General features: G+C 42.6%; 1 protein-coding gene across 3 annotated transcripts in view; it reads right to left on the reverse strand.

Annotated features, from left to right (window-relative positions):
* SEL1L3 (SEL1L family member 3) overlaps window positions 1-26,286 on the reverse strand; it is a 97,810-nt gene that overhangs the window by 50,790 nt on the left and 20,734 nt on the right. For 2 of the 3 annotated variants that reach the window (XM_019743863.2, XM_019743865.2), the window contains exons 3-9: window positions 22,438-22,564; window positions 20,681-20,802; window positions 20,224-20,339; window positions 17,659-17,717; window positions 11,308-11,440; window positions 9,359-9,491; window positions 7,705-7,845 (exon numbers count right to left, since the gene is read on the reverse strand). In XM_019743863.2, the coding sequence (XP_019599422.2) occupies window positions 7,705-7,845; window positions 9,359-9,491; window positions 11,308-11,440; window positions 17,659-17,717; window positions 20,224-20,339; window positions 20,681-20,802; window positions 22,438-22,564 (831 nt within the window). The remainder of the gene's footprint in view (window positions 1-7,704; window positions 7,846-9,358; window positions 9,492-11,307; window positions 11,441-17,658; window positions 17,718-20,223; window positions 20,340-20,680; window positions 20,803-22,437; window positions 22,565-26,286) is intronic. The other variant, XM_019743864.2, reaches the window with a different exon arrangement.

Raw genomic sequence — 26,286 nt, forward strand, 5'->3', positions numbered from 1 at the left:
TTGCTGGCAGACCTCAGATTTCCTGAAGCCACAATCACCAACTCCCGTGGGTTCAGAGGTGCCCAGTCCAGGATAAAAGGAGGGAAGGAAGCAAACAGTTCTAGCCTTGGAGCAGATGTCCAGGGGGGGCGTGCTGGCCAGCTCACCTGACTCACGCACCTGCCCCTCCCTGCCTCCACATCCCACCTGCACTTTCCTCATTCCTTCCATAACCAGCTCTTTGGCCTTGAGCCACTCCTGCCATTGTCATTCCTGCAGCCTCTCCTAGCCCAGGCTCTATGCCTATCACTTCTTTTCCCTGGATGCCAGAGCCCCATTCAAAGGGTTTTTGAGTTCAAAGCGTTCCGTTTTGACAAGCAAAAGTGACAGGAGAGCAAAAGAAATAGCCAGCACACCTCTTAACTAGAGAAAAAGCACGCATACTAAAATATTACCATCCCAGCATTAGCAGAATCCCAAATGCTAATAGGGCGATTTCTATGCTCTGACAGAAGTCATTTTCCTAGGAAATGGAGGTTCCCCAGGAAACAACACAGAGGTTGACCAATCGGAATGGTCCTTGTGAAGACCTGAGCATGGGGTCTAGTGTTGGATGCCATTCAGAGCCAGGACAATGGTGAACTTCAGGGCAGAGGAGCCCAGGATAACTCCCGAGCCAACCAAGGCAATCAGCATCCGGTTCCACAGCCCTGGAAAGCCCGGAGGCAGGAAGGGTATTCTGCCGTATCTATATGCATTGCGTATCGCTGCATGCCCTGAGGAGAGCTGCCATCTTTAATTCAAAGGTATGCCAACTCTGCAAGGCAAGAAACACGTCCTGTGATACTTCAGAGTGGGAGTCACCAGAGGGGACAGCTGCATTTTATTCCAGGTTAGCGCATCAGCTGTCAACATTTAAGAAGCCTCCCTCCCCCGCATCCCCTGGCACTTGGCAGAGATTTGCGTGTGGGCTGGGCTATGCTTTTCATTACGGTTGCCCTAGGGCCCAGCACAGTGCTGGGAGGTACCCAACACAGGGGTGCTGGATGGGGTTTGCGTGTACCTAGGGGCTGTTCTACCTCTGGGCACCTGGTTCTATCTCAGCAACTAGATTATAGACACATGAAAGCAAGAACACTGAGGGCCGCATTTCGAGAATTCTTTTGTAATGGGTGTGCACAGACTAAGAAGGATCCTGGTCTCCTTTTGTTGACAGGGGAGAGTGGATGAACAACGTCTTGACAGATCTGGGGAACAGAACTATGTTTGTCGAGGTGTTTTCCAAGCCAGGAAAGCAGCTCCTGAGAGGGAACAGGCTAAGGGAGTGTGCGAGAAACAAGAAAAAATGTAGAGGAAAAGCAAATAAGCCCACAGAACTCTGCCAGTCTGGACTCGTGCCACAGTGTGGTTAGTGCAGACCTTGAACTTCTGTCTCCCGGAAGTCAAACTCCTTGTTTCTTCAGTGATTCGCTGACCCAACAAAGGCGTGTTTGGTACTTACGATGTGATCACTATTCATTTAAAGTACATCCAGCTCGTCAACAACTGCTTGTTAAGGGTCTTCAAAGAAAACCTCATTCCCATTCCTATCTTTGGAGATGCCCACCTACGCTCCACTGTGGAATCAGACAGGCAAATCAACCCTACGAATACAGGAACACAGGTACTATAGAGCGGAAAGCCACAAAATGGCAAGGACAGCATGAGGGACGGAGCCATCTGTCCAAGGGGACAGGAAAGGTGACGTGAGGAGGCTGCATCTGAGTTGGAACTTGAAGGCTGTGTGCAGGGCAGGCGAGCTGAGCAGTGTGTGTGGGTGAGGTATGTTCCTTGAGGGGAAGGGTGCAGACACGTGCTGTGTAGGGTCATATGGAAGGAGGATAGATAACTAAGCAGCTAACACATGCACAGCACCTAACACTGCAGGCTGGATGTGCAAGTGGGCTATTTACACTGCTTACACCACCTTCAACAAGCTTGTAACTGAGAAAGCGATAGAGATACATATAAGATCAAACAGTGGTACCTCCAGCCAGAGTGAGGTGAGCTCTATTTAGGCAACCCCATTCCTCGTATCCATGGGGCACCTTATCATCCAAGAAACCCTTTCGTAGACATTATGTCACTCTATAAGAGCATTATTCTTAATTGCTATTAAACCAGACTTTTCCCAGTATATATACTACAAGCATAAATTACACCTCACACCCACGAGGTATGAGGTGTAATTTATGCTTGTAGTTTATATACTAGGAAAAGTCTACTATCAAAAAACCAGAAAATACAAGTGCTGGCGAGGATGTGGAGACATTGGATCCCTGTGCGCTGTAAAATAGAAAATGATATAGCCTCTATGAAAACCAGTATGATAGTTCCTCAAAAAATTAAACACAGACTTATCCTGTGATCCAGCAATCCCACCTCTGAGTATATATACAAAAGAACTGAAAGCTGAGTCTTGAAGAGAGATTTGCACACCCGTGTTCATAGCAGCACCACTCACAAGAGCCAAGAGGCAGAAGCAACCCAAGTGTCTATCCACAGATGATGGATAAACAAAACGTAGGATACATACAATGCAATATATTCAGCCTTAAGAAGGAAGGAGATTCTGACACACACTACAACATGGACGAACGTTGAAGACTTTATGCTAAGTGAAATAAGCCAGTCACAAAGAGACAAATACTGCATGATTCCACTTATCTGAGGTATCTAAAATAGTCAAGTTCAAAGTAGACTAGTGGTTACCAGGGCCTGGGGGGAGAGGGGCTAGGGCGTTGTTGTTTAATGGGTGCAGAGTTTCTGTTTTACGATATGAGAAAGTTCTAGAGATTACACACACAACAGTATGAATGTTCTTAACAGTACTGAAGAGTACACTTAAAAATGGCTGCAATGGGGACTTCTATGTTATATGTATTTTACCACACACAAAATACACGCACACAGAGGTGCCCAAAAAATGTACACACATTTTTAAGAAAGCAAAAGACTGTATTAATATATACCAATAACAGAAGATGAATACAAGTCACGTTTGACTTCTGCACTGACAAGAGGGGCTCCAAGTGGTTACCATCAGCGTCCAGACACTTCTGATGACGGCGAACTACTGCTTGAGCAATGTTGACCAAAATGTTAACATTGCTTAAAACGTGTATACGATTTTTTTGGCACCCCCGGTATATATAAAAATTACATTCGTGAAAGGGGGAGGGTGTAAATAGTTGGCGATTCTCTTTTGTAGTAGGAAAATACAGCGCAGTCTTTTGGGAACAACTGGCAGGTGGTGAGCACGCCTGCCTCACGTGGTGGGAAGGCAGAGGACACTCCATTATGTTCTTTCTACTGGTGGTTGATGAAGCCCAAACCTCGGACTCTCCACTCCCTGAAATGTTCTCACAGTTCCTTTGAAGTGTGTTGTTGGCTTAGAGTGAGAGCAGATGATCTGCCGAAAATCATACAGTGTGGGGGGAAAAAACACTCCCAACTCTGAAATGTGCATGTGTGGTGGCCTGGAGGTGGAATCGGCTGTCTATCTGAGGAGATGCTGCCAAGAGAAAAAGATGACTGTCGCGGAGAACCAGAACGCATAGGCCATTGTCTCACACTGTCTTACGTTCTCAAACATGCCCGGGAAAAGAAAATTCCACAAATGAATCCCCTTTGTAGAAACTATGGGAACTGATATTCTTCTTTGTATTTACCTAAATAACTCTCGTTCGAAACACAGCCCCGCTTTTGTCTTATCCTGGCACACAGGGGTAACTTAGTCAATACTTGTTTAGTGAATGAACAAATGGAAGCTTGTGATAGGAGTGACTTAAGAAGTTCCTCACACAGTTAAATTCCTTATATTTGTTACTGCACCTATTCAGTTCCCACAGCGCGAATTCCAAGCGTTAAACATCTGATACTTGAGTCCATTCTCGTAGCTTATTTAAGATATGAAAATTGTAATATGATGAGGATATTCTGACAAAGTCTACTAGTCAATAGGACTGGACAGCTCAGGGCAGCAACAGAAAACATAATGCAAACATATGAGGTCTGACAATTAAGTTCATGAACTCATCCTAGAAAAAGTGCTACATGCCTCATTGCTGAATATCACTATGGTCACTTTCAAAGTACTCCCCTTGGGAAGCTATGCACCAATGCCAGTCTTACTCCACCCTTCAAAGCAATTTTGGAACTCTTTATGGAATGGCCATCAGAGCTGTTCTCACATTACCCTTGATGTACTGAATGTCATCAAAATGTGTTCCTTTCAATATTTCCTTTATCTTCAGGGAAAGAAAGAAGTCATTGGGGGCCAGATCAGGTGAGTAGAGAGGGTGTTCCAATACAGTTATTTGTTTACTGGCTAAAAACTCCCTCACAGACAGTGCCGTGTGAGCTGGTGCATTGTCATGATGCAAGAGCCATGAATTGTTGGTGAAAAGTTGAGGTCATCTAACTTTTTCACGCAGCCTTTCCAGCACTTCCAAATAGTAAACTTGGTTAACTGTTTGTCTAGTTGGTACAAATTCATAATGAATAATTCCTCTGATATCAGAAAAGGTTAGCAAGAGCATTGCAATAAGTTCGTGAACTTAATTGTCACACCTCGTATGTCCTATTAACTAGAGTTGTCCAAAGCACTCCAAAACCAGTGCTTTGTGACCTCAAAAATGAGTGACCTCAAAAACCCAAATCTGATCACGCTTCTACCTCCTGCTTGAAACCCTTTAACATAGTTCCTATTAACTAGAGTTGTCCGAAGCCAGCTAGACACTGAAAGCAAGAAGAACTTGGAAGGGAAAGTATGTGAAGAAAGAACCAAGAATGGATACACAGTCACACCAAGACTTACTACTATTCTTTTTATAGACCAGAGAAAAGATATGTTAAAAATGTACACTTATTTTTTTACCCTCAACTTACGAAATCAGATTTTCTGCATTTCTCTCAGCCTTGTTAGAAAATGGGCAGAACACATCACACCAAGCTCTCCAGGGTTAGGGGGAGGACGCTGTAATAGCCCCAAGCGAGGGCAGTGTGCCAGCTGGAGATGAATTTTAATGAGGACTCTATGCCCTGCCTCTGCAGAAGCCTCCTCAGTGCTTACGAACGGGACAATGTAACCTAGAAAAACAGGGGCTGGAGGCAGAATGGGGCTTGAGGTCAGCAGTCCTCGGAGCCGGGCAGCAATATGACAGCTCTGCAGCCCCAGAGCCCAGGAAGTCTTAGGGTTTGGGAGCTCATGATTTCAGTTTTTAATTAAATTCCACTGTCAGACCTCCGCGGAGAAGACATCATTCTAAATTCTTGTAAACAAAACTTCTGAGCTGTAAACATAACATGAAAACATGCCATTGAGAGTATTTACTTAAAAGAGCATTGTGAAAATGATTCACTCCTGTTCCCAACCAGGAAAACTGTATTTTAATATGATCAGAAATCTCATAAAACTAATTTTGATGTAGACATGGTCTTAGCTCATTTCACCTTCACTGTCCAGCATGGATGCCCCACTCCTGTTCGCTTGTCTGGAGGGGGAAGGGGGTGCTTTACCACCTCCACGACGACCAACGGAAACCTGGGGAATTGTCTCTGCCCGATAATAATAGTCATGACATTTATATAACAGTGGTTCTCAGCCAGCAGTGATTTGGCCTCCTTGGGGACATTTGGCAATGTCTGAGGACATTTTTGGTTGTCACTCGAGAAGAGCCTTGTGGGAGGGGAGATAGTCCTACTGGTACCTAGTGGGTAGAGGCCAGAAATGTAGCTCCACATCCTGTAATGCACGGGACAGATCCCACACAACAAGGAATTATCCAGCCCAAAATGTCAATAGTGCTTACAAAGAACTTACTGTACTGATACTGTTCTAAGTATTTTACATACTTGTATATTCATTCATTTAACCCAACACTAGGAGAGAGGTACCATTATCATCCCCATTTTTCAGATGAGGAAACAGAGGCTTGGAGAAATGAAGCGACTTGCCCAAACCCATACAGCTAGGAAGTACTAAGTTAAAATTGGATGCAGACTATCTGGGTGCAGAGGCTATGCTGTTACACGACTCTACAGGCCTCCCTTGCCTGACCCCGAAGGGGTCCTTCAGAGTCAACCTGTTTATATCCTTTCGCTCCGCCTCTACCACTGTGTTCCATTCAGGCCTGCATCTTCTCCTCCTGAACCACAGCAAGGGACTCCTGCTTCCAGCTGCAAACCCCTCTAGTTCACCTCCCCCAACCTCCCACTGCTGCCAGACTGACCTCAAACACCTAAATCTGATCGCCCCTCTAACCCCTGCTTGAAACCCTTCAACAGGCCCTTGTGACCTACAAGGTAAAGCCCAAATTCTTCAGGATGGTGTCCGACCTCTCTCCAGGCCTTTTTCCTGCCTCCCAAACCCCTTGGGCATCATTAATAATGCTGTGCTGTCCCCACCTCCCTGTGGCTACTCTGTCTGCTGCTCCCACCCCCACCTTGCTTCTCTGGCAAACATCCACTGACCCTTCAAGAATCAGTCCCAGTGTCATCTCCTCCAGGAAGCCTTCTCTGAACACCCTAGCCCTTCAGGTAGAGCTGACCACTCCCTTCTCTTACCATTTACTTTCCACAGTCTTGATGTATTACTATTGTTCTTTGCTTTCAAGTCTTTTCTTTGCTTTTCAAGGTAGGGACCCAGTGTTATTTTACTTAACCTCTGAAATATAGCCAAGTAACTGAGCAGTCACTCAGCAAGTATCAAATGAATGAAAAATGAAATATCCCATATGGCTTGAATTCTTTCAGGACAGGGGAGAGGAGGTCCCTATCGGCAAAGGATATCTGTCCCACTGAACGCTGCCATTCTTAGGAAATTCTCACAAGAAGCAGAAGTCAGTTTCCACAATGCCTTGACTCAGGGTCGTGCTGTATGCTCAGGAAGACCACGGACTGCCCCTGACCACTAAGGTAGCTATCATCACCCCCTTAGCATCCCCTCCACCGCCGAACACCTCCAGCTTCTCTCCTCTTCCTAACAACAAGATTTCAAGAGCCCTCATGGCCCTCCAGGATGTAGTTAAGTACTAAGCAAACCCAGATCACGATGGGCCTAAGCAGAAGCTCACAACCTTCGAGAAGTATACACGCTTCAAGAGTACTTTATATCTGGGGTCTCAAGTTCAAGTGCCTGCCTATGGGTTCAGGCAGGTAAGACCCATGAATGAGGTCGGCAGGAGGTGCTGAAATACGGAGGGAAGAGGCTGTGGACCGACTGAGCGTGCCTGTGCCAACCCCTCACCTCCAGGACTGCCGCCACGTAGAAATGGAAGCCTAGCATTGCCAGGTCTTTGAATTTTTTGAGAAAAGCTATACGTTTGCATTTTTACATAAGGTTTTTGATACTGGCAACTTTTTTTTTTTTAATTGACAACAATGTGTGTGTCAAATCAACCACATTTGGGGGCCAACTCTGGCTGTAAGTTGTCCACTTGTGGCCTTGGCTTTAAACAAAGAATTGCTCAAGCGATTCCTAAATGTAAGCTGTCGTATTTAGTGTTGGAAACATGCACAGATATACTGAGTTGTGGACAGGGCAGCAATTTAAATTTGAAGTAAAGCTAAAACACTAGGGTTAAAAATAACTGGAGGCCTATAGCACCAAAGAGGGAGAGTGAAACGGGGGAAAGAGGGAGTCTTCCTGACCGGCATCCAAAGGCAAAGCAAACACGTAATTACCCATCAACAGACCCATTTCCAGCAAGGCCTGGAACAAGCTGGGGTGCTGGGCTCTCAGCTCCTTCTCCCAGGGGAAGGCTCTGCACATCGAGGGTCTCCCGTACCTGCGGGTCAGGTCCAGGTAGGAGTTCCGCAGGTCGCCTGCAGGAAAGAGAAGCACAAGATACCACTCTCCTTAGGAAAGCGTGAGTCTCACCTCTCTCAATCCCTTCTCCCTAAGTGGAACGAGAAATAAGGGGTCAGATGTAATGTTACTGGATATGGGTTGGGGTGCATTAGGGATTTGAAATTGGTATGATGCCTTTGCCTGGAGGTTACAAATTCCATGCCAAGTCCAAGGGAAATGTGCCAAAGTTGCTGATGGCTGTTGAATAATTCTACGGAATGAGCAGCTGGTCTCAGACTGGTCCCCAGGAGGCCAATATCTAGGCCATTTTGTTGGCAGTGTGAGCTGAGAAGCAAAGACCAAGGACCCCCAGGGAGGCAAGGCAGTAGATGGTAGGAAAGTCTCCCCAGTGCTCCCACACAGATCAGCATGCCAGCCTGGCCTTCTAACTCAGGCTGCCTCTCCTCATGTTTCATCAGTTATCAAAATCAGTCTTTTTCCTGTTTGGGATATTACTATTCCTATATATCTTCCCCCTCTCCTGACAGCACCGTATTTTCTGGATGATTCAGAGGTGAGAGCAGCAGCTGGGGACCAGTACTGCCTGTTCTTAAATTGAATTGCAGAAGTGCTGCCTTTCCACCTTTACCTATCGCCATCTCTAATCACTCCCTGGGACTATTTCATGCAAACTCCATCGGACTGGTGTATGTTCAAGACACATCCATCCCCCCATGGCCTGGAATGTGGAAGTCCAGCCCTGAAGATGGCCAGATATGTGGGCAGAACGGACATTCTCAATTTGCTTTTGTGGATGGCAAAGGACCCACAGGAACTTCTCTTCTAGAAGGAGCATATGAAACTAAGTCTAGTGCCACCATATCAAGCAGGAAGATCCATAGCACAGAGAAATTGATAAGTGCCAGATCCAAGCTGGAACACTGGAACATAAGACAGGACCACGTTTTATAACTGACAAACACCCCATACGAGCGAGATGATGTCCGTGCAAATATGAGCAGGCATGAAAGCCGTCTATTTGAAGTTCATTCCATCTGTGGCAAATTACCAATAGCTTCCAGAATGAGTCAACTTCAAGGATTTCAAAAACAAAACCAAGCCCCACACAACAAAATCATTGTTCAACATTTCTGAAAGCTAATACCCGGATATCAATGGTCCCAGGCAAAAGTGCACCGATGGGCAAATGTTTCTAAGGATTAATTTATTTTCCGATTCATTTTTATTTTCTTAGACTGGCCTAAGAATTCACTATAAATGAGAATCATGAAATGCGAGGCTCAAAATACTCTCATTGGTGTTCTTAGACCAAATCATATGGTTAAAGGCAGTTTGGGCTGCGGTCAGCCGTCGGTCTTGTTGAAATCCAGGCGGAACACACACTTTCACTTGCATCCATCTGCAGAGGTCATACTTGTCCCCATTGGTCAAGCCATGTATTCTATTTTAACCCCCTTAGAAGGAAGCCAGTCCTGTTAACACAAAGGCACAGAGCTAAAGATTGCTCTCCTGACGCTCAGTACTTACATGCTTCTTGGCTCCTGCCCCCTTGCTGTACTGTGGATGTGTACACAGACACTATTTCTTGAACCTCTGTACACCTTTCATAATATAACTTGATTTGTTCAGCAAGTTGCTTCTCAAGGAGGGGATTAAAAATCTACAGGAAGACAAGAAAATCGAATGAACAACGATTGTGATCAAACACCCATCGATACCTATGAGGGAGGCTGTGTTCGGGCTGATTTCCTTCTCCCATGGATATCGCCAGCTGGCTTGTTTGTTCACAGATCATCCGCTCTGGATTTGCAAAAGCAGGGTGTAATTCAAGGACATGCTGGCTCTGGCCACTTCCCTCTAGCTTCTTTTGGTGGCATCTTCTCTGCAGGGCTTCGTAAATGTCAGAATTTCCCAGAGACCAGGCCTCCACCCTCTTCTTGCCCCCTCACTGCGTGCTGTCCCAAGAAAATCATATTCAGCTCCCCTTCAGTTCCCAAGGGATGCCAAGTTTACCCCTGCTATGCCAGCTAATGGGGAGTCCTCCTGCCATTTTCTTCTGCTTGGTGGGCTCCTACACAACCTCCAAGGGCCAGATTCAAGGTCCTCACTTCAGGATGGCTTCCCGAACAGCCTACCCCACCCTCACCTGGTTGCTGATGCCAACCGATGTTCCCACCCCAGGGCTCCTAAACACTGTGCTCACACCTGAATTAATACACACACCGCATTCTTTCATGACTTACCTGTTAAAAAGGAGCTCCTCAAGAACGGAGGCCTTATCTCAACTCAGTGGTTTTCAAAACGCAAGTTGTGACCCATTAGAGGGTCATGAAATTATTTCAGTGGGTTGTAACCAGCAGCGATTTTTGTTTTTTATAAAGTAGAACCCAAAATATCAGACTACATTAAACATAGCAAGAGTAGTATTCCTAGTAAAATTTGTTTCAGTTTTGTGTTATATATGTGTGTGTGTATGTGTAAGTGTATATATGGGCACACATATGTACTGTTCGTAATATTAAATAGATTTCTTATTGTGGACCACCTTCAAAAAAGCTTTGAAAGCTATCATCTTAATTTATCTTGGACGCCTGCCTCAGCACCTAGCACAGAGCCTGGCACATATTAGGTGCTCAACAAGTATTTGCTGCACAAATGAATAAATAAATTTCATTTTATTCCTCTTCTTAGAGGTCTCTCAATAGAAATTCTAAGATGCACCCTACCGCCGTTGGGCTCCCCATTTTTCCTAACTGACTTTGCCTAGTGACTCCAGCTTTTCCCAGAACAAACCCCACAGCGTCATAGGAATGAAAGAATGTTCTTTGCTCAGGTATTCAGTGATCTCCTTACCCAGGCAGAAAGCACCACCACTGCGAAGGCCCCCTTCTGGGGGAGCCCTCCTGTCCCCCCAGCAGCCCTGCTGGTGCTGGCCTGGAGAGGTGGGCAGTCCCACCTGGGGGTGGGGTTTGGATGTGAGAGCCATCCAATGGCAGATGCAGTTCTGAACACAAAGCCCTCTGCACCAACCACACAAGTGTGAGCTGAAGGCCTGCGTCTCTGAAGAGAGCAGTGAACGAAACCAAGATTCTCATTTGCTAGTGTCTCTTCTTCCGCTACTTTAAATAATGGCATATAAAAGAAGCTTTACCAAATAACTAAGACTCTCTCCTTTCATTTGCTTAATCACTGGCTAGGCAACAGCCTGATAAAAATCTATTCTATAATTAAGCCGGTAGTTATTAAAACAGAGGAAGTAAATGGTTTCCATTTTATGAGTACTAAATGAACCAAATGTTAACAGAAATCTATTATCACGTTAGCTGGGGGGAAAGACTCAATATTAATAATGTTTGATGACAGAGCCGTGGAGAAATCCAGCTTGGAAAGTCTTCTGTTTACACTGGGTTCCAGGCCTCTGAGCCACATGCTCATCAACCCCGAGCACCTGAAACTTCTAGAACCCCCGGGCTCACCTGTGCAGGGTGCAGAGTGCGGAGGCGATAGTACTTCAGGGGTCCAAAAAATCCTTCAATGCTGGCCACATACCTGCTACCTCCAATGATGAAGTACCCAGCAGTGTCATTATAATGGAAATCTTCCTGGAAGCTACAGAAAAACACAAAGGCTCCAAGTCGGAAACTGCTTTTTTTTTTTTAATTTATTTTTTAAATTTATTGGGGTGACAATTGTTAGTAAAATTACATCGATTTCAGGTGTACAATTCTGTATTACATCATCTATAAATCCCATTGTGTGTACACCACCCAGAGTCAGTTCTCCTTCCATCACCATATATTTGATCTCCTTTACCTTCATCTCCTACCCCCCTCTCCCCTTACCCTCTGGTAACCACTAAACTATTGTCTGTGTCTATGAGTTTCTGAAACAGCTTTTTAAAGAAACTCTTTCATTCACCGTCATTGACTTACCCAAATTGACACAAGCCTCTCATTCTGAGCGCTAGCAGGCGAGACCATTGTGGGGTAAGGCAGATTTGGACTAGGATCCCAACTCCGCCCTTTACCAGCTGTGTGACCGTGGGCCAGTCCCTTAACCTCTCGGAGACTGAGTTTTCTCATTAGTAAATTAGTTCCTCACTTATATGACTATTAAAAAGATTAAGTGAACTATACAGACAAAACATCTAGCCGAGTGCCTGGCTCACCGTAAATACTCAAAAAGTACTGGCTATTGAGATTGGGGAAATTGTTGGGAATCATTAAAATTATTTGGCCTTGCTGGTCACCATTAGAAATGTTATGCTCTAAAAGAAAAAAACTTGCTGAATGGATAGAAAGTGGTTGTGGACGAAGACTAAAAACATATCCATCAGACAACCAGTGAAGTAAATTCAGAGTTAGGAGGCAGCCACAACAAGGTCAAAGGTCGTGGCCAAAGACGAGAAGTCAGCACAGGCGACGCGCTCGCTGTAAGTCTACTTTGTCCTGAAAGACTTAAAAGGATCAGGAAGGAAAAATGGGTTGGCGCAAATAAAATGTGCAAAGTTATTCCTTGAAGCATTGATTATATTCACCAAAGATGGGAAAACTCTGGGTGTCTGTCAGTGAAGATGGGCCCACATCCATCCAATGGGCCCTAGATGTGAGCTATTCCACTATATCGCTTAAAAATGGGACAAGGGGCTCAGTGTACTGACCTAGACAGATACATTGTTAAGTGGAAAAAATAAAGATAAAAGTGCAGAACAAAGGGTATATCTTTTATCTAAGAAAAAGGAGAATGGATTTTTTTTTTTTTTGGTATTTGCATATACAAGAAACTAATACAAGTATTTCCCGCTGGTGTGTGGGGGGAGTAGGGGATGGAGGGATGGGGGGCAGAGCTAGAAGCAAGACACCTAACTGTATACATTTTTAGATACTTCTGATTTTTTAAACCATGTGCATTTATTATCTATTTAAACATTAAAATAGGAATGGGTGGACAAGGTGCGATCGGAGCATATGTGAACGGCAAGGTGGGGGTCAAGATAGGCGTTGAGTGAGAAGCCAGGCAAACAGGAAAGAAGCAGGGAGCACAGAGGGCAGATGGAAGCAGAAGGAAAGAACACAAAATGTCAGGCAGGCGTCCAGGAGCCCGGTGAGCCATGAGGGCTATGAGCCAGAGTGACACACAGAGGGACAGAGCAAGCTACCAGTGGTTGGATCAGTGAGCCAGGAAAGCCGGGGTCATCCCAGGAGAGGAGATGGACTGACTGTTAGCAAGGAACCTGACCCTTAGCAGGTGCACACGGCTAGAGAGGAAGACTAAAGAGTGAAGAAATGGGCACTTGTGGACAGCATCAACTGACGGCAGCCAGAGTACGCAGAAATGAGCTTTACACCAAGGCAAGTCAAGTGGGGAAAAAGTGCTTCATCTCCTGATATTTCTCTTCACAACATCTCAGGCTTGAAAAACCACGAGATGATGATGGTCTCCTCCCTCTTTTCAGGTGGGACCACAAAGTTATTACCTCTGCGAGCTGTGAATTGATTCTGTTTTTCAAGACCTTGGAAAGACCTGAACCACCCTCCTGACACAGTCTGGCACTCGGTGGCTATGAAGCAATGTTGGTGCAGCAGAAGCTGTTGTAATGGAACGCCGCTCAACCAACCCACCAGCTCTCCTGAGAGGCGATCCCTACAACATATTGGATCTTGCTTACTGGAGCCTTAGTCATCTTATTTTATAAATGGAGATGATAATAGTACCTACCTACAGGGTTGTTGTGGGGATTAAATAAACTAATATGTAAGCAAAGCATTTAGGACAGTGCCTGTCACGTAGCAGACACCAAGCTGTTAACTACGTTTATTATGGTTGACCTAGTCCACTGTTGGATGTTTCATGCCATCTCTTGAGTTACATGCTTAGAAAGAGTAAGACGTGTTTGTTCCCAAACCTGTTAATGACTGTTGTATGGTCATTGTAATCGTACAATTTAATATTATGCTACCCAATAAAATATGGGTGGGGCAGAAAGAATTATTCATTCCATAAAAATTAAGTTCAATACTTTGGGTAGACTCAGTAAAGAATGGTTACTAAGAAAATTGTTGTGGAATTAGGACAATGGTAAAAGTCTGGAAAAAGAAATTGAAGAAATCTAGATGAACTTTGGGCTCTGATAGTTTTATAAGTACCTTAGTTTTCTTTTCATTGGAAGAAACAAATTGGATGCTGTTTATGCAAGAAGATCACAGGGAACTTCTATCAGTAGACTCCTACTCAAAGGAAAACCTGGCAAATGAATGTACATTTCTCTTTTTTTCATTAAAATATTTAAGGTATCTTTTTAAATGGATCTTTGCTATCACTGAAGTTTTCAACTGACCAATAAATTACTTGATCCCTATGGTACTAGAATATATACACATATATACAATTATTGTTAATACAACTAAACAGGACATCTCTCCAGTCTGGTCTCCAACATTTCTCGGCAAGAGATCCTTGCACAGGGCACTGTTTGATGGTCATCAATTTCGTTGACATAAAACCTGAGCCAGACTCTTCCCAAGCCCAGGCCGGTTCCTTTCCTCAGATACACTAGCCTGCTATCTTTACTCTTATCTGGACATAAGGTGGCCCGAAAGAATGACCCACGTTGCTAAGCAGACCTCACTCAGAATTGGGACATAGCTCCAGTTCGAGGGGTCTTGCATAGGGGGCCTTAGAGATTCCGATTAACTGCCCCGCTCACCCCTTAGCATAATTCTCACCGTCAATGTCTCTTCCTCAGGACCTGCTCTAAATTCTGACCCTTCGTCATCCTCCCAAGCCGCCTTATTCCTTTTCTGCCCCGCATTCACCACAGTTTGTAATTATAAATTTACTTAGGAATTTATTTAAGTTCTGTCTCCTCCAACTAGATTTTTTTGGCTTCATGAAGGGCATGGACAGACTGTATTTATTCCCAGAGTCCAGCACTGTATCTGGTATGTGGTAGATATGTTGGATAAGTGAATATCTACTGGATGGATGGATGGATGGATGGATGGATGGATGGATGGATGGATTCAATACTATACAGGTCTGCAGTTGTTACTTGTCATCAAGTGTTACTGAGAGACTTTCATCAGGTGCAGCACTGCACTTCTGAGCACTTAATTACTGATCTTCCTATACCAACTTTGTGGGAGAGCAGCTATCATTATGTTTGAATTACAGGAACAAATAAAAAGGAAGGTTAAGAGGCTTTCCTTGGAACACCTATAAACATCTAAAATATTTACCTTACTGGCTTGGCCCACTCTGAAAGCAGAATTCCAAACATCAAACCAAAGGGACCCCAGTGGACGTCGTGTCAACTCTTCAGTTGTACTATTGATGGGGGAGGTTCCAGGAATACAGGAGGGCAGCTGAGATGGTGGTGAGGGCACGCAAGGGTCTGGGCACTGCCAGTGTACCCAGGTAAGGAATCATTTCATTGCTCTAACTGGGATGTTGACTTGGTATGTACCTGGAAATCAGTCCTTATCTCTGGAATCTTATATGACTATACTGATTTTGTCTCTTCTTAACATTTTCATAGTTTGTTCATCATGGGTTCTTTACATTAATTTTGATTTTTAAAAATACTGTGTTAAGTGTCATTTATCATGATTACTGTTACTGTGTCTCCCCTCCAAATTCACATGTTGAAGTCGGAATCCCCAATACCTCAGAATGTGACCTCATTTAGAAATTGGATCATTGCAAATGTACTGTTTCCCCGAAAATAAGACCTAGCTGGACAATCAGCTCTAATGCATCTCTTGGAGCAAAAATTAATATAAGACCCAGTATTATATTATATTATATTATATTATATTATATTATATTATATTATATTAAACTGGGTCTTATATTATAGTAAAATAAAACCGGGTCTTATATTAATTTTTGCTCCAAAAGATGCATTAGAGCTGATTGTCCGACTAGGCTTTATTTTCCGGGAAACATGGTAGTTAGTTAAGGTGAAACCATACTGGGGGCGGGGGGAGGCCTTAACCCCATATGACTGGTGTCCTCATAATCAGGGGAAATTTGGACAAAGACAGACACACACACACAGGGAGAAAGCCATGTGAAGACTGGAGTTCTGCTGCCACAAGCCAAGGAACTATCAGAAGCTGGAGAGAGGCCTAGAACAGACCCTTCCCTAGAGGGCGATGACCCTGCCAGCATCTTGATCGCAGACCTCTGGCCTCTGGAACTATGAGGCAACACATTTTTGTTGTTTAAGCCACTCAGTGTGTGGTACTTTGTTCTGGCAGCCCCCATAAACTTATGCAATTACTGAGGGATTTGTTTTTTGTTTTGTTTTATCCTCTCTCACCTTACTCTGGTCCCAGCCCTGGATCATAATGTGATCTCTCTGTCTACGATTCACTCACATCAGCCTTGAGATTTCTGGGATTTAAGAGGAAAGGAAGCCCTTGTATAAAAAATGAAAAAGACCCTATGCAATTCAATCGGTTGTCAAAAATGTCCTGGGGTTGCAGGTGGGTGTCAAGGGAGTGAAGGGAAGGTATTATTTTAGACTTCATATCCTGAAACACAAACCCTTCATTTCTGGGGCCCCCTTCACGGAACAGGGCACTCGAAGAGACTTCCAAAGGAGCCACAATCACCTGTTGCACCAAAGCGAACTCCCAGGCCTTTTATTCTTGAACTCTTGAGAAGAGAGCCCACAGCCATATGTTATACAACCAGACTCCTATCTGCCGACTGCTTTCTGATTGGTCGAAATCTACGTGGTGCACTTTAAGACGTCTGCTCTGGTCTTCGGCTCATCATCTATGCTACAATATAGCTATCAAAACAGCACTGACCTTTTCTTTCCAGGCTATGGAATAACACTACTTTAGCTTTTCTATATAACTTCAATCCTTTAATCCGGCCATGAAAATAAGAATTGTTCTACGTGCCCAAGGCCTGAAAGAAATCAGCTTGACTTAAGTAATGTAAACAGGAATGGTGGGGGATGGGGAGGCAGGGGTGGGGGGTGGGGGTGGGGGACTAGAGTATAGGCCCTTTTATTCCTATCTTCTCCCATTTGCTTTCCTTTCTGTAATGACTAGTTTTCAAGAAAATCTCGGTTGTGTAGAGTCTGTTTGGAAAGGCAGCTTTGCGCTTGGTGTAGTCAAATGACTCATCCAAATGACTCAAGGATGAAGAAATGACCCCACACACGTTGATCTTTATATTATATTATCAATCTATGTCTTGAGTTTTTTGTCTCATGGTTCTGCCACTATAAAACCTGCTGTCATATAGGGATAGAGAAGCAAATTTACAAAGTTATAAAATACAAGGCAAGGGACCCAATTCTCAGTTTCTGTAACTCTTGTAGAGAACAATTCTATAAAAATGAAAAGTTACACCAATATCAATAGTTGCATACATTTCAAATTTAGATTATAAACATAAATATGAAGACTGTCTGCTTTTATGTCTTATACTAGGCCAAAGTCACCAACCATTCTCAATAAGCAACATTAATACTTGGATTTATGTTTCAGAATCCTTCGTAGAAGATAATTTTCCAAGAAAATGAATTATATAAAGTGCCATGAAAGGAAGAATTTACAACGAGATCTGGAGGGAGAACTAGTTTCTTTTGCTTAGAAGAAAGGTTGTGGGGGAAACGGGGAGAGTTTATGGACAATTAAAAAAAAAAAAAAGTACAAAGACTAGCCACAGGGCAGATTAGTCCATGCTTGGAAAAGCTGACTAAGTAGGTGTGGGAATAACATTAGGGTTGAGGGTTAGGCTAAGGCATGAAGATTTCTTAACCCTCATCCAGCAAAAATTTGAATCAAATGAAAGATCGCACTTACCTAATGGTCTGATTATGGTAGCTTTTCAAATCCTGTCCAATGCTGGTGGTTACTACTATCTGTGGTAGGAGAGATACACAAGTTATGCCTCAACACTTCACATCACAAATACAGGTCTTGGGTATCAATTACTCATAAAATGTGTTGCCTCGTCTTTTGCCTGCTCAGTGACTGCAAAAATAAAATGAACAGTTTACGAGCCCTGTGTCTATCTTAAAACTTAAGAAATTTAATTTCTCCAAATGATTTGATGTGGTAAAAAGGCCTATCGTGCAATTTTTCCCAGTCGGGTTTCGGGTATTTCCAAACTACAAGACAAAGGTTCATTTGGTGTAGTTGCACTTCAAAGTTTATTAATAGCATTGAAAAACAAGGGAATGTGTAAGATCACATTTTGAAATTTTACTCAGATTCCATGACAGCCTTTGGGGGAAAGACAAGATTGATGCTGAACGGTCTTCATGCACGACTGTTCCTCACACTCTTTCCCTAAGCCCTGAGAATCGTCAACGTCATTTCAATGGTGACAATGCTTTTGTCATGGATGTCATTAGCTGACATGTATTCTTCTGTCTTAGATTACAACATAAACCTCTGGAGTTAAGGGGCTCCTTTTATGTCCCCAGTGCTAGTACAGAAGCATGTTTACCAAACATATGCTGCCCTAACTAGATTCTCGAAATGACTACAACACTGTATCTACTTACATGAAACACAAACTAATCTGTAAAACCCAACCCAGTTCAGCCATATACAATATGAAGAAAATGACTCAAACCAGTTCTCTAAACAAACCATTTACTTTAAGTCAGTTTGTCCATGTAGTCAAAGCAATGAATATAGCCGCCCCACCACAGAGGTAGATTTTGTGTAGAAAAATAATTAAGTATTGTTTCGGGACTTATGTATATTAGGGAGCCCAGATGGGATGGAAAGAAAAAAGACAAAAAGTCTACTAAAGAAAAAAAAACGACTTCTTTTTTCTTTCCACCCCATCTGGTCTTCCTAATTCTTCTCTCCTGCTTTACCCTATCATGTGCTCTGCCGTTGAATTCATCTCTTTAATTAAAGAACTACTTTGATTTACTCCTCTTCTGCTCGAACATCTTCCATGACGCCCTGCTGCTTTGCAAGTAGAAATCTAAATTCCATGATATTCAAGATTCTCCACATTCTAGCCCTAAAGATAGTTTTTTCTTCTTTTAGCGTTCTCCAGTCTGTAAATTTCTACTCCAGTCAAACTGGTGTATCTGCTCACCCTCAGTGATGTGCTAAAATGCCCCCAGCTCTCTCCTCTATCTCATTTCTGCCCATTCGTTGGAACCTTCTCTATGCAACGTTCCCTGAGCATCCCGGCATGAAGTGCTGTCTCTCTTCTCTGAATCAATATGAATCATTTGGCAATTAAGCTCGCCTTATGACATCCCTTCACCTATTTAATGCTATTTCCATAAATAGTCTATAAGCTCCTTGAGCACAGTGCCTTGCATACAGCAGGTGCAAAATAAGACCTGTGATTGGCTCTGATGGCTTGATACCTGTCTAAGTGCCACATAGTACTGAGCCGACCTCCTCAGGAGAAAACCAGCGATCAAGCTTCAATGCCATCGTAATCCTCATGTAAATGAGAAGCTAAAACACGGACCACAGCTATGTCACCTCACATCGTTAAGGAAAGAAACGTACAAAAAATCCCAGCTAACATTTCAGAGTCTTCTCAGGAAAGCAAGAAGGATTGACCTGATTTCTTTTCTCGTCAGAAAAAGGAAATGTGATAAGCCTAGCCACCAAGGGAAGTCTGTATTATCTCATACACGAGACAAACAAGACGTCTCTTTCAGTTTTGTTACCGGAAAACCACAAATCAATAAGAAAAGCTGATGAGAAAATAAAGCCACCAGGAAAACAGTAGTATACTGACATCATGTAGGTTGAAAAATGGAATTGTCCTCAATTATAACAACAGATTTACCATAATCCATAAAATCTGTGTTATGAGTGTTTGAAACAGTGATAGTGTTTTATAGTACAAAATAGATGAAGACCCTTCGTTCTGCCAGAATTATCTCTTAGGCTTGTTAATTATTATTTGTCTGTTTATGCCCAACATAAGTAATTGTTTCAACGGCCAAAAACTGTCAAACCACTTCTTGACGGAACTTAACCAATAAATTTTCTGTAAAAAAAAAAAGTTGTAGATCTGATAACACTACATATATAAACATGGCTGATGCTATTTTAACATTTATTTCCACAAAATCTATCTTGCCAGGGGAAAAGCACCAAATTCCTCAGATAATTGTGGCTATATCACTGGCTATATTATTTACTCATTCACAATATGGTCGAAAGAAGCACTTTAAAAGCCAATTAAATGGGATGGGATTCTTATGATATAAACTCCAATCTATAAAAGTTTGATCGAAAAAAGTATATAGTTGTAAAGTGTTTATCATTTACCACAAATTTGTTTTTACAGATCTTCTTGCTCCCTGACTTTATAGCAATGCTTAACGTTAAGTGACAATGCTGATACGATTCATGGGGGGACGTGCATACAGGTACCTGGCCTCCATTAAAAGAGATATCCAGTCGAAACCACTCCTTCAAAGGTAGGGTGAATTTAGTTTTTACAGCAAGGTCTTCTCCTTTGACAAGATGCATTTGAATATGCAAGTGGCCTAAAAGGAAAATGACAAAAAATATTTAGGAATGAATGAAGTGGCTTCATTTTTTAAATAATTGTCCTAAAAAGCTACCAGACCAGATCACCTTCCTTCTTCCTTTAACCAAAAACAGAGTGAACCAACAACAAAACACATAAGTGCATTCCTTTGTAAAGAAGACATTTGCTTTAAGCGTCCAGAAAAAAAGTTTAATCTGAAGCCCACATTTGAAAACCATCCCTGTCACGAAACTGTCACATTGACAATATCGTTCTTATTCTATGCAGACATATTTGTCAACAGACCGAACATAAGGAAAACGACAATATCATTTTAAGGTTCTGTTTTATACTTACCCTCTTCGGTAAGAAATACAGAAGGCGTGCCGTACATCTCATTAGAATCAACAAAGTACAGAATCCCACAGAGATTGGCCTTGCAATAGTGGAGTAAATAAAGCCACAATGAAACAGTAAACCTATAAAAGTGAGGAGAAAAAAGGTTCTACAGATTGATATCATCCAAGAACAGGTAATTATAGTTAACAATGACCAAGTAAATTGCTTTCTTTCCAACGAAGGAATGAATTTGCCTTCATGTTTATCATGGGATCTCAGCTTGCAAAGCTTGATTCTTGAGACAAAGGAAGTAGTTATAGAAACTGTAAGAGACAGGAGTTAAGCATCACTGTACAAAACTAGCAGACATGCTACCTTGCACCAAAAACTGTTTCTGTGCCTCTTTGAGAATCTCACACGCCTGCCATTTGAATTCCTGATTAAGGCTTATCAGAATTTAAAAAATCTGGATTTTAATAAGAGGTGATTTGATAAGAAGCTATTCTAATTTCGATTATTAAAAGAAAAAAACACATAATTAGGGCTTTTTGAGCACTTTTGTTTCTTTCCAAGACAAAAGCCCAGAGGTAGAAAAAAATGTCATACTCTGCAAATGGCATCACTCTATGCTAATTGGGACACATATATGCTATTTTAAGGCACATGTTAGGTTGTTCAGTATCACAGTTCTGGTGGACCAATATGGAACAACTAATCTAATTGTTCCACTTCTGAACTGGGACTGCTTTAGTTGGAAAAATATATATTGTACATCTGTGATCTGCGGAATGAGGATAAATTATCAGTAGTCAATTTAACTAGGACAGATTTAGCCAAGCTATATGATCCATCAGTCATTCAGCAAATATTTGCTGAACACTTGATGTCACACACTGTGCTAGTGACCAGTAGTTCAAAGATGAGGAGCTGGGGGTAACTGAATTTTGCACATAAAACAGGAATCAAGGTAAAAACAAATGTAGAGTTCTCTCCATCACCCCAGTAACAAATTCAGTTTGGGTTAAAGTGGCAGTGGCCTCAGGTTCATTGGGGATACATCCAAACAAGTCCTTTAGAATATTCTGGGCTTTATAATCTGGCCTCCAAATCAGTGGTAAAAGATGCAGACAGATGGTGCCACACGGCTCCCTCCTGACCCACCCAGCTGAGCAAGCTCATGAAGATAAGTTATTACAAGGAAGCTTAGCAAGAACATACGCTCAGTAAAGTGAGTCAAGATCTTTCTACAGCCAGCAGCATGGGAAGAATTAAATCACTCTGCTAAATCCATCCGGTCTGAGGTGAACCATTTTCAGCATCTTCAATTCAGCAGCGGAAAAATAAAATATATATATCTGGGTTTTGCTGAAATCAACGGAGATCAGAAGTGGGGAGATTTCCAGCAGCTCATCCAGTCTTCCAAGACAGAAAAGGCACAACAAGGGCTGCAATCTGTGCTGCCAGTGGCTGGCTACACTCGGAACCTTGCAAAGGCCTCAGATTCCAATACCTTGTCCCCCACTCATGTCATTCAGGGGACTGACATATAAAGTCTAAGGCAAACTGAGGATTGCTAAGTGCACGAATAACTCAAGAATACTTTGAGGTCTTCAGGTCCACAAATTCTGCCTAAGCTGTGTAGATTTCAACATTTTTCCAAAACATATGACAAAAGAGTTATCTGTCCTCTTAAGGGATTCATTCCACTTGCCTGCTCCCAGCCTCAGATAAAAAAAGCATGGCTCCACCAGCCCCCGTCATCGGCCCATTCTTACACTGGATAATCGATCCGCTGGTGTCGGGTGGCCTCCAGCTCGCGGTTCTGAAACCTCGGGAACTTCTTCACAATGCCTGTGTTCTCTCCGCTGGACGCATAGAGAAAGCCCAGGAGGGTGACCACATCTGCAAAGGACCAGACAGCTGCCTTTCAGTTATCTCCAGAAAAGCATTGTTTCCCAAATCACATTCTTCCTGGACCCCCTCTGCCTGGCTCCAATCCAACATTTAAATGAAATTGTCTGCAAGTATTATTAGGTTGGGGCAAAAGTAACTGCAATTTTTGCAATTATTTTTAACCTTTTAAACCACAATTATTTTTGCACCAACCTAATAACTAAGATGTACGGAACACGGAACATATGCCAGCGCCTGCTAAGCACTTTACAGAGCTAGCCCAGTTAGTTTTCATAGCAACCCTATAAAGGAGATTCTATTTTTAGTCCCATTCTACAGATGAAAAGTCTGAGGACTAGAGTGGTAAAATAAATTGCCTACGGTCACAGAGCTAGTAAGTGGTAGAGCCAAATTTCACGTTTTGAGCTCAGGTTCTATGTGCTCAACCATTTCACATACTGTCTTCTAATGTCAAGGAAAACATTTTGAATTTGTGGAATAATAGTAACAGTTAACACTTCAGTCGCACTCATTATGGTCCACACGGCTGTAAAATAATAATTTAACTTAAAAATATATATAAATTCATTTAATCCTCATTAGTATCCCCAGTCTACAGATGAGGAAATGGAGGCACAGCTGCCAAAATAATAATTAACATTTATTTAACACTTAAAATATGCCCAGGCAATAGGCTAAGCGCATTTCAGGAATAATCTCATTTAATTTCACAACAATCTATGGAATTGCTCTATTATTACCCCCCTCCCCATTTAATAGATGACAAAACTGAGCCTTAGAGAAGGTTATATAATAAGAGGTAGAGCTGCAATTCAAACTCAAGCAGTCTGGTTTCAGAATCCACGTTCTTAACATTGGATTTTTTTTTCTGTGCAGATTTTCCTAATATACTCAACACATTATCCTATGCAAATATTAGTAACCATACCCCTTAAAATTAGAGAGGCGTCCACTTTATTTTGTAAATGTGGGAGAATTCTGTGACTCTAGAAGAGGGTGTCCATAACGAATCTCAAAGGGAGAACTGAGTTATTTCATCTATATTTAATACCTACTGCTTTAAACAAGTCTAATGTGAATTTCTTATTTCCTATGCTCCCTCCCCCCAAAGAGAAATGAATTCACTGAATTCAACCTAGGAATAAAGATCATTTTTTCTCTTTCTCCAAAATGCTCCTTGGTTTAAACGTCCGTGATTAAATGGTGAAAATAATTTATTTCCCTGGCCTTCTTAGAGAGGGAAGAGTTGATTTCTAGGCAAGTTACCAAATGCCAATATGGGCACAAATTATGGGAGCCTCAGCCTGGGATGCTGAACACCCCAGCTCTCGTTCCTCTGTGAGAAAAAAAATATTTTATCATAGAAAGAGGTACCTCTGGTTCATTATAACTTGGAAATCATAAGAGCAAAGCTTTTGTAATGTCAGACTTCTGTATATATTATTATATGTACATATATACCACGTTTCCCTGAAAATAAGACCTAGCCGGACCATGAGCACTAATGCATCTTTTGGAGCAAAAATTAATGTAAGACCCGATATTATATTATATTATATTATATTATATATTATATCATATCATATCATATTAGGCCGGATCTTATATAAGACCCAGTCTAATATTATAATAAAATAAGACCGGGTCTTATATTAATTTTTGCTCCAAAAGATGCATAAGAGTTGATTGTCTGGCTAGGTCTTATTTTCGGGGAAACACGATAGTAGAATTAAGTAAGCCAAATGTTCCTTGGTGTCCACAAGTCTACCTGTTTTGCTATGTTGAGATGGGTTTGGAAACCCAAAAGGGTGGAATTCAGAAACACTACAAACTTTTTCTTTACAACTTGTGCTCAATTTGGGCATGGTGGACTTGATATCTTTGGAATCCGGGAGGAAAAGTCACCAAGAGGTTGACATCAGCCCAACCTGTTTGACTGTCATCGTGTTGAGTGAAACAGGAGACCTGTGGCCATGTTACCCCCCCCCCAACCCCCAGGTACCCCTCTGCTGATGGTTGCTGCTGACTTATCCAGTATGTAGTGGAAGCATTTATCAAAATGAATGGGATTTGATTCTGCCCAACCTGATTCCAGTAAAGGGAGGCTTCATAAAGGAGGTTACCAAAGTGAAAGGAGCCAACAGTAAATGTTGATGAGCCACTCTCTTTATCCCAAGATCAAAATAAAACAGGTTGAACAGGAGAACTTGCAGCAAAAGACAGCGGAGGGAAAAATCTAAGACCCAAAGATCAAAAAATCATTTTACAGAAACACGTACTTTTTACATTAAACAAAACCAAAGAGATCGTGGTTTTCTTGTCAAATCTGTAGCTTCAATGGTTTTACGATTTGGAATTCTATTGTAATTTCCCCTCAGTATTATATTATTTTTCCATTTAATTATAAATAATTAATAGGAATGAAATTTTACACCGGGAAAGACTTTAGAATTCCTCTAGCCCAGCAAAACATAGAGGCTTATTTTCTAGTAACTGACTCTGGCTGCTTGGAGTACTATAATTAATTGGTTAGCGGTGGGTCTCATAGGCACCAGAATGGGGAGTGACAATACCAGTGTCATTTGCCATGAAAGAATAAACAGGTAGGAAAACTTAGGTTTAAAGCGGTGAAGTGGCTTGCCCAATTTTCTCTAGAATGTAAGCTCCAAGAAAGCAGGGACATTACTTCATTTCATTATTTCATCCCCAAAGCCCAGAACAGTGCTCAACACTTCCTAGAAGCTCCAGAAATATTCCGTGAGTGAATAAATAAACTAACACAGGAATACCATGGTGGCCAAGTCAGGATTTGCACCTCTCTTGGGCTCAACACTTTCCACAATTCTATAACGTGCCCTGTGCTGTCTAAGCCAAATAATAGTCTATCTTTTTTCAGATCTTTCCCCCAAATCCATTTCGTTGGGTTTTTTCTGGAATGAGGAAGTTAGATAGGAAAACGGCATCATTACCCACCCCCTTGACGGTTTTGTTTGTTTTATGTCCTCCAATTTTGGAGCAAGAAGAGGCATTAGATATCATATGGTGCAAACGCCTGCATTTGGAGACAAGAAAAGCGTTAGTGTCTTATTGAAGGTTGTATAGTTAATAAGAGATCCAGGTCTGACTCAAACAGGGTCTCCCACTACAGACCAATGGGCTTTTGGTTAAACCACATCACATCTCACAAAATGTTCAGCTGGCATGCCCCTGTGCGGCCACACTGGTGGCTGAAAACTGAAATGTGTCCATATTGTCCATATTGGTTAGATGATTGGGGGCCCCACCCCCAACCCTCTACCCTGGCCTCTCCTTCGGGGTAGAGCCTGGCTCAGCAAGGACCTCCCGCACCATCCTGCTTCAGCACTAGGGCCAGCGCCCCTGGAGACTGACTAGGGCCCCTACCTCTTCCTGGTTGCTAAGTGTTTTGAATATCAAACCCCGCCCCCCACGAGTCGGGTAGTTGGGAGGGTCACGTAGCCCATTGGCCAGTGCAACTAAGTGATCAGAGCCCTGACACAGACACCAGCTCTGGGAAAGGTTCCGTTTCCACATAACAAAGCCCTACTCAGGATGTGCTCCAAACGCATCACAATAATGCAGCTGACATCCTCAGCCCATTTGTGGAGGGGAAAGTAAAGACAGTTTTGTGGCAAGAAATAACTGTGACTATACCTCTGTAAGCAGTACCTGGAAGAAAAGAAGGTAAGATT

The sequence above is a fragment of the Rhinolophus sinicus genome, linkage group LG02 (genome assembly GCF_036562045.2).
Source record: "Rhinolophus sinicus isolate RSC01 linkage group LG02, ASM3656204v1, whole genome shotgun sequence".
NCBI lineage: Eukaryota > Metazoa > Chordata > Mammalia > Chiroptera > Rhinolophidae > Rhinolophus > Rhinolophus sinicus.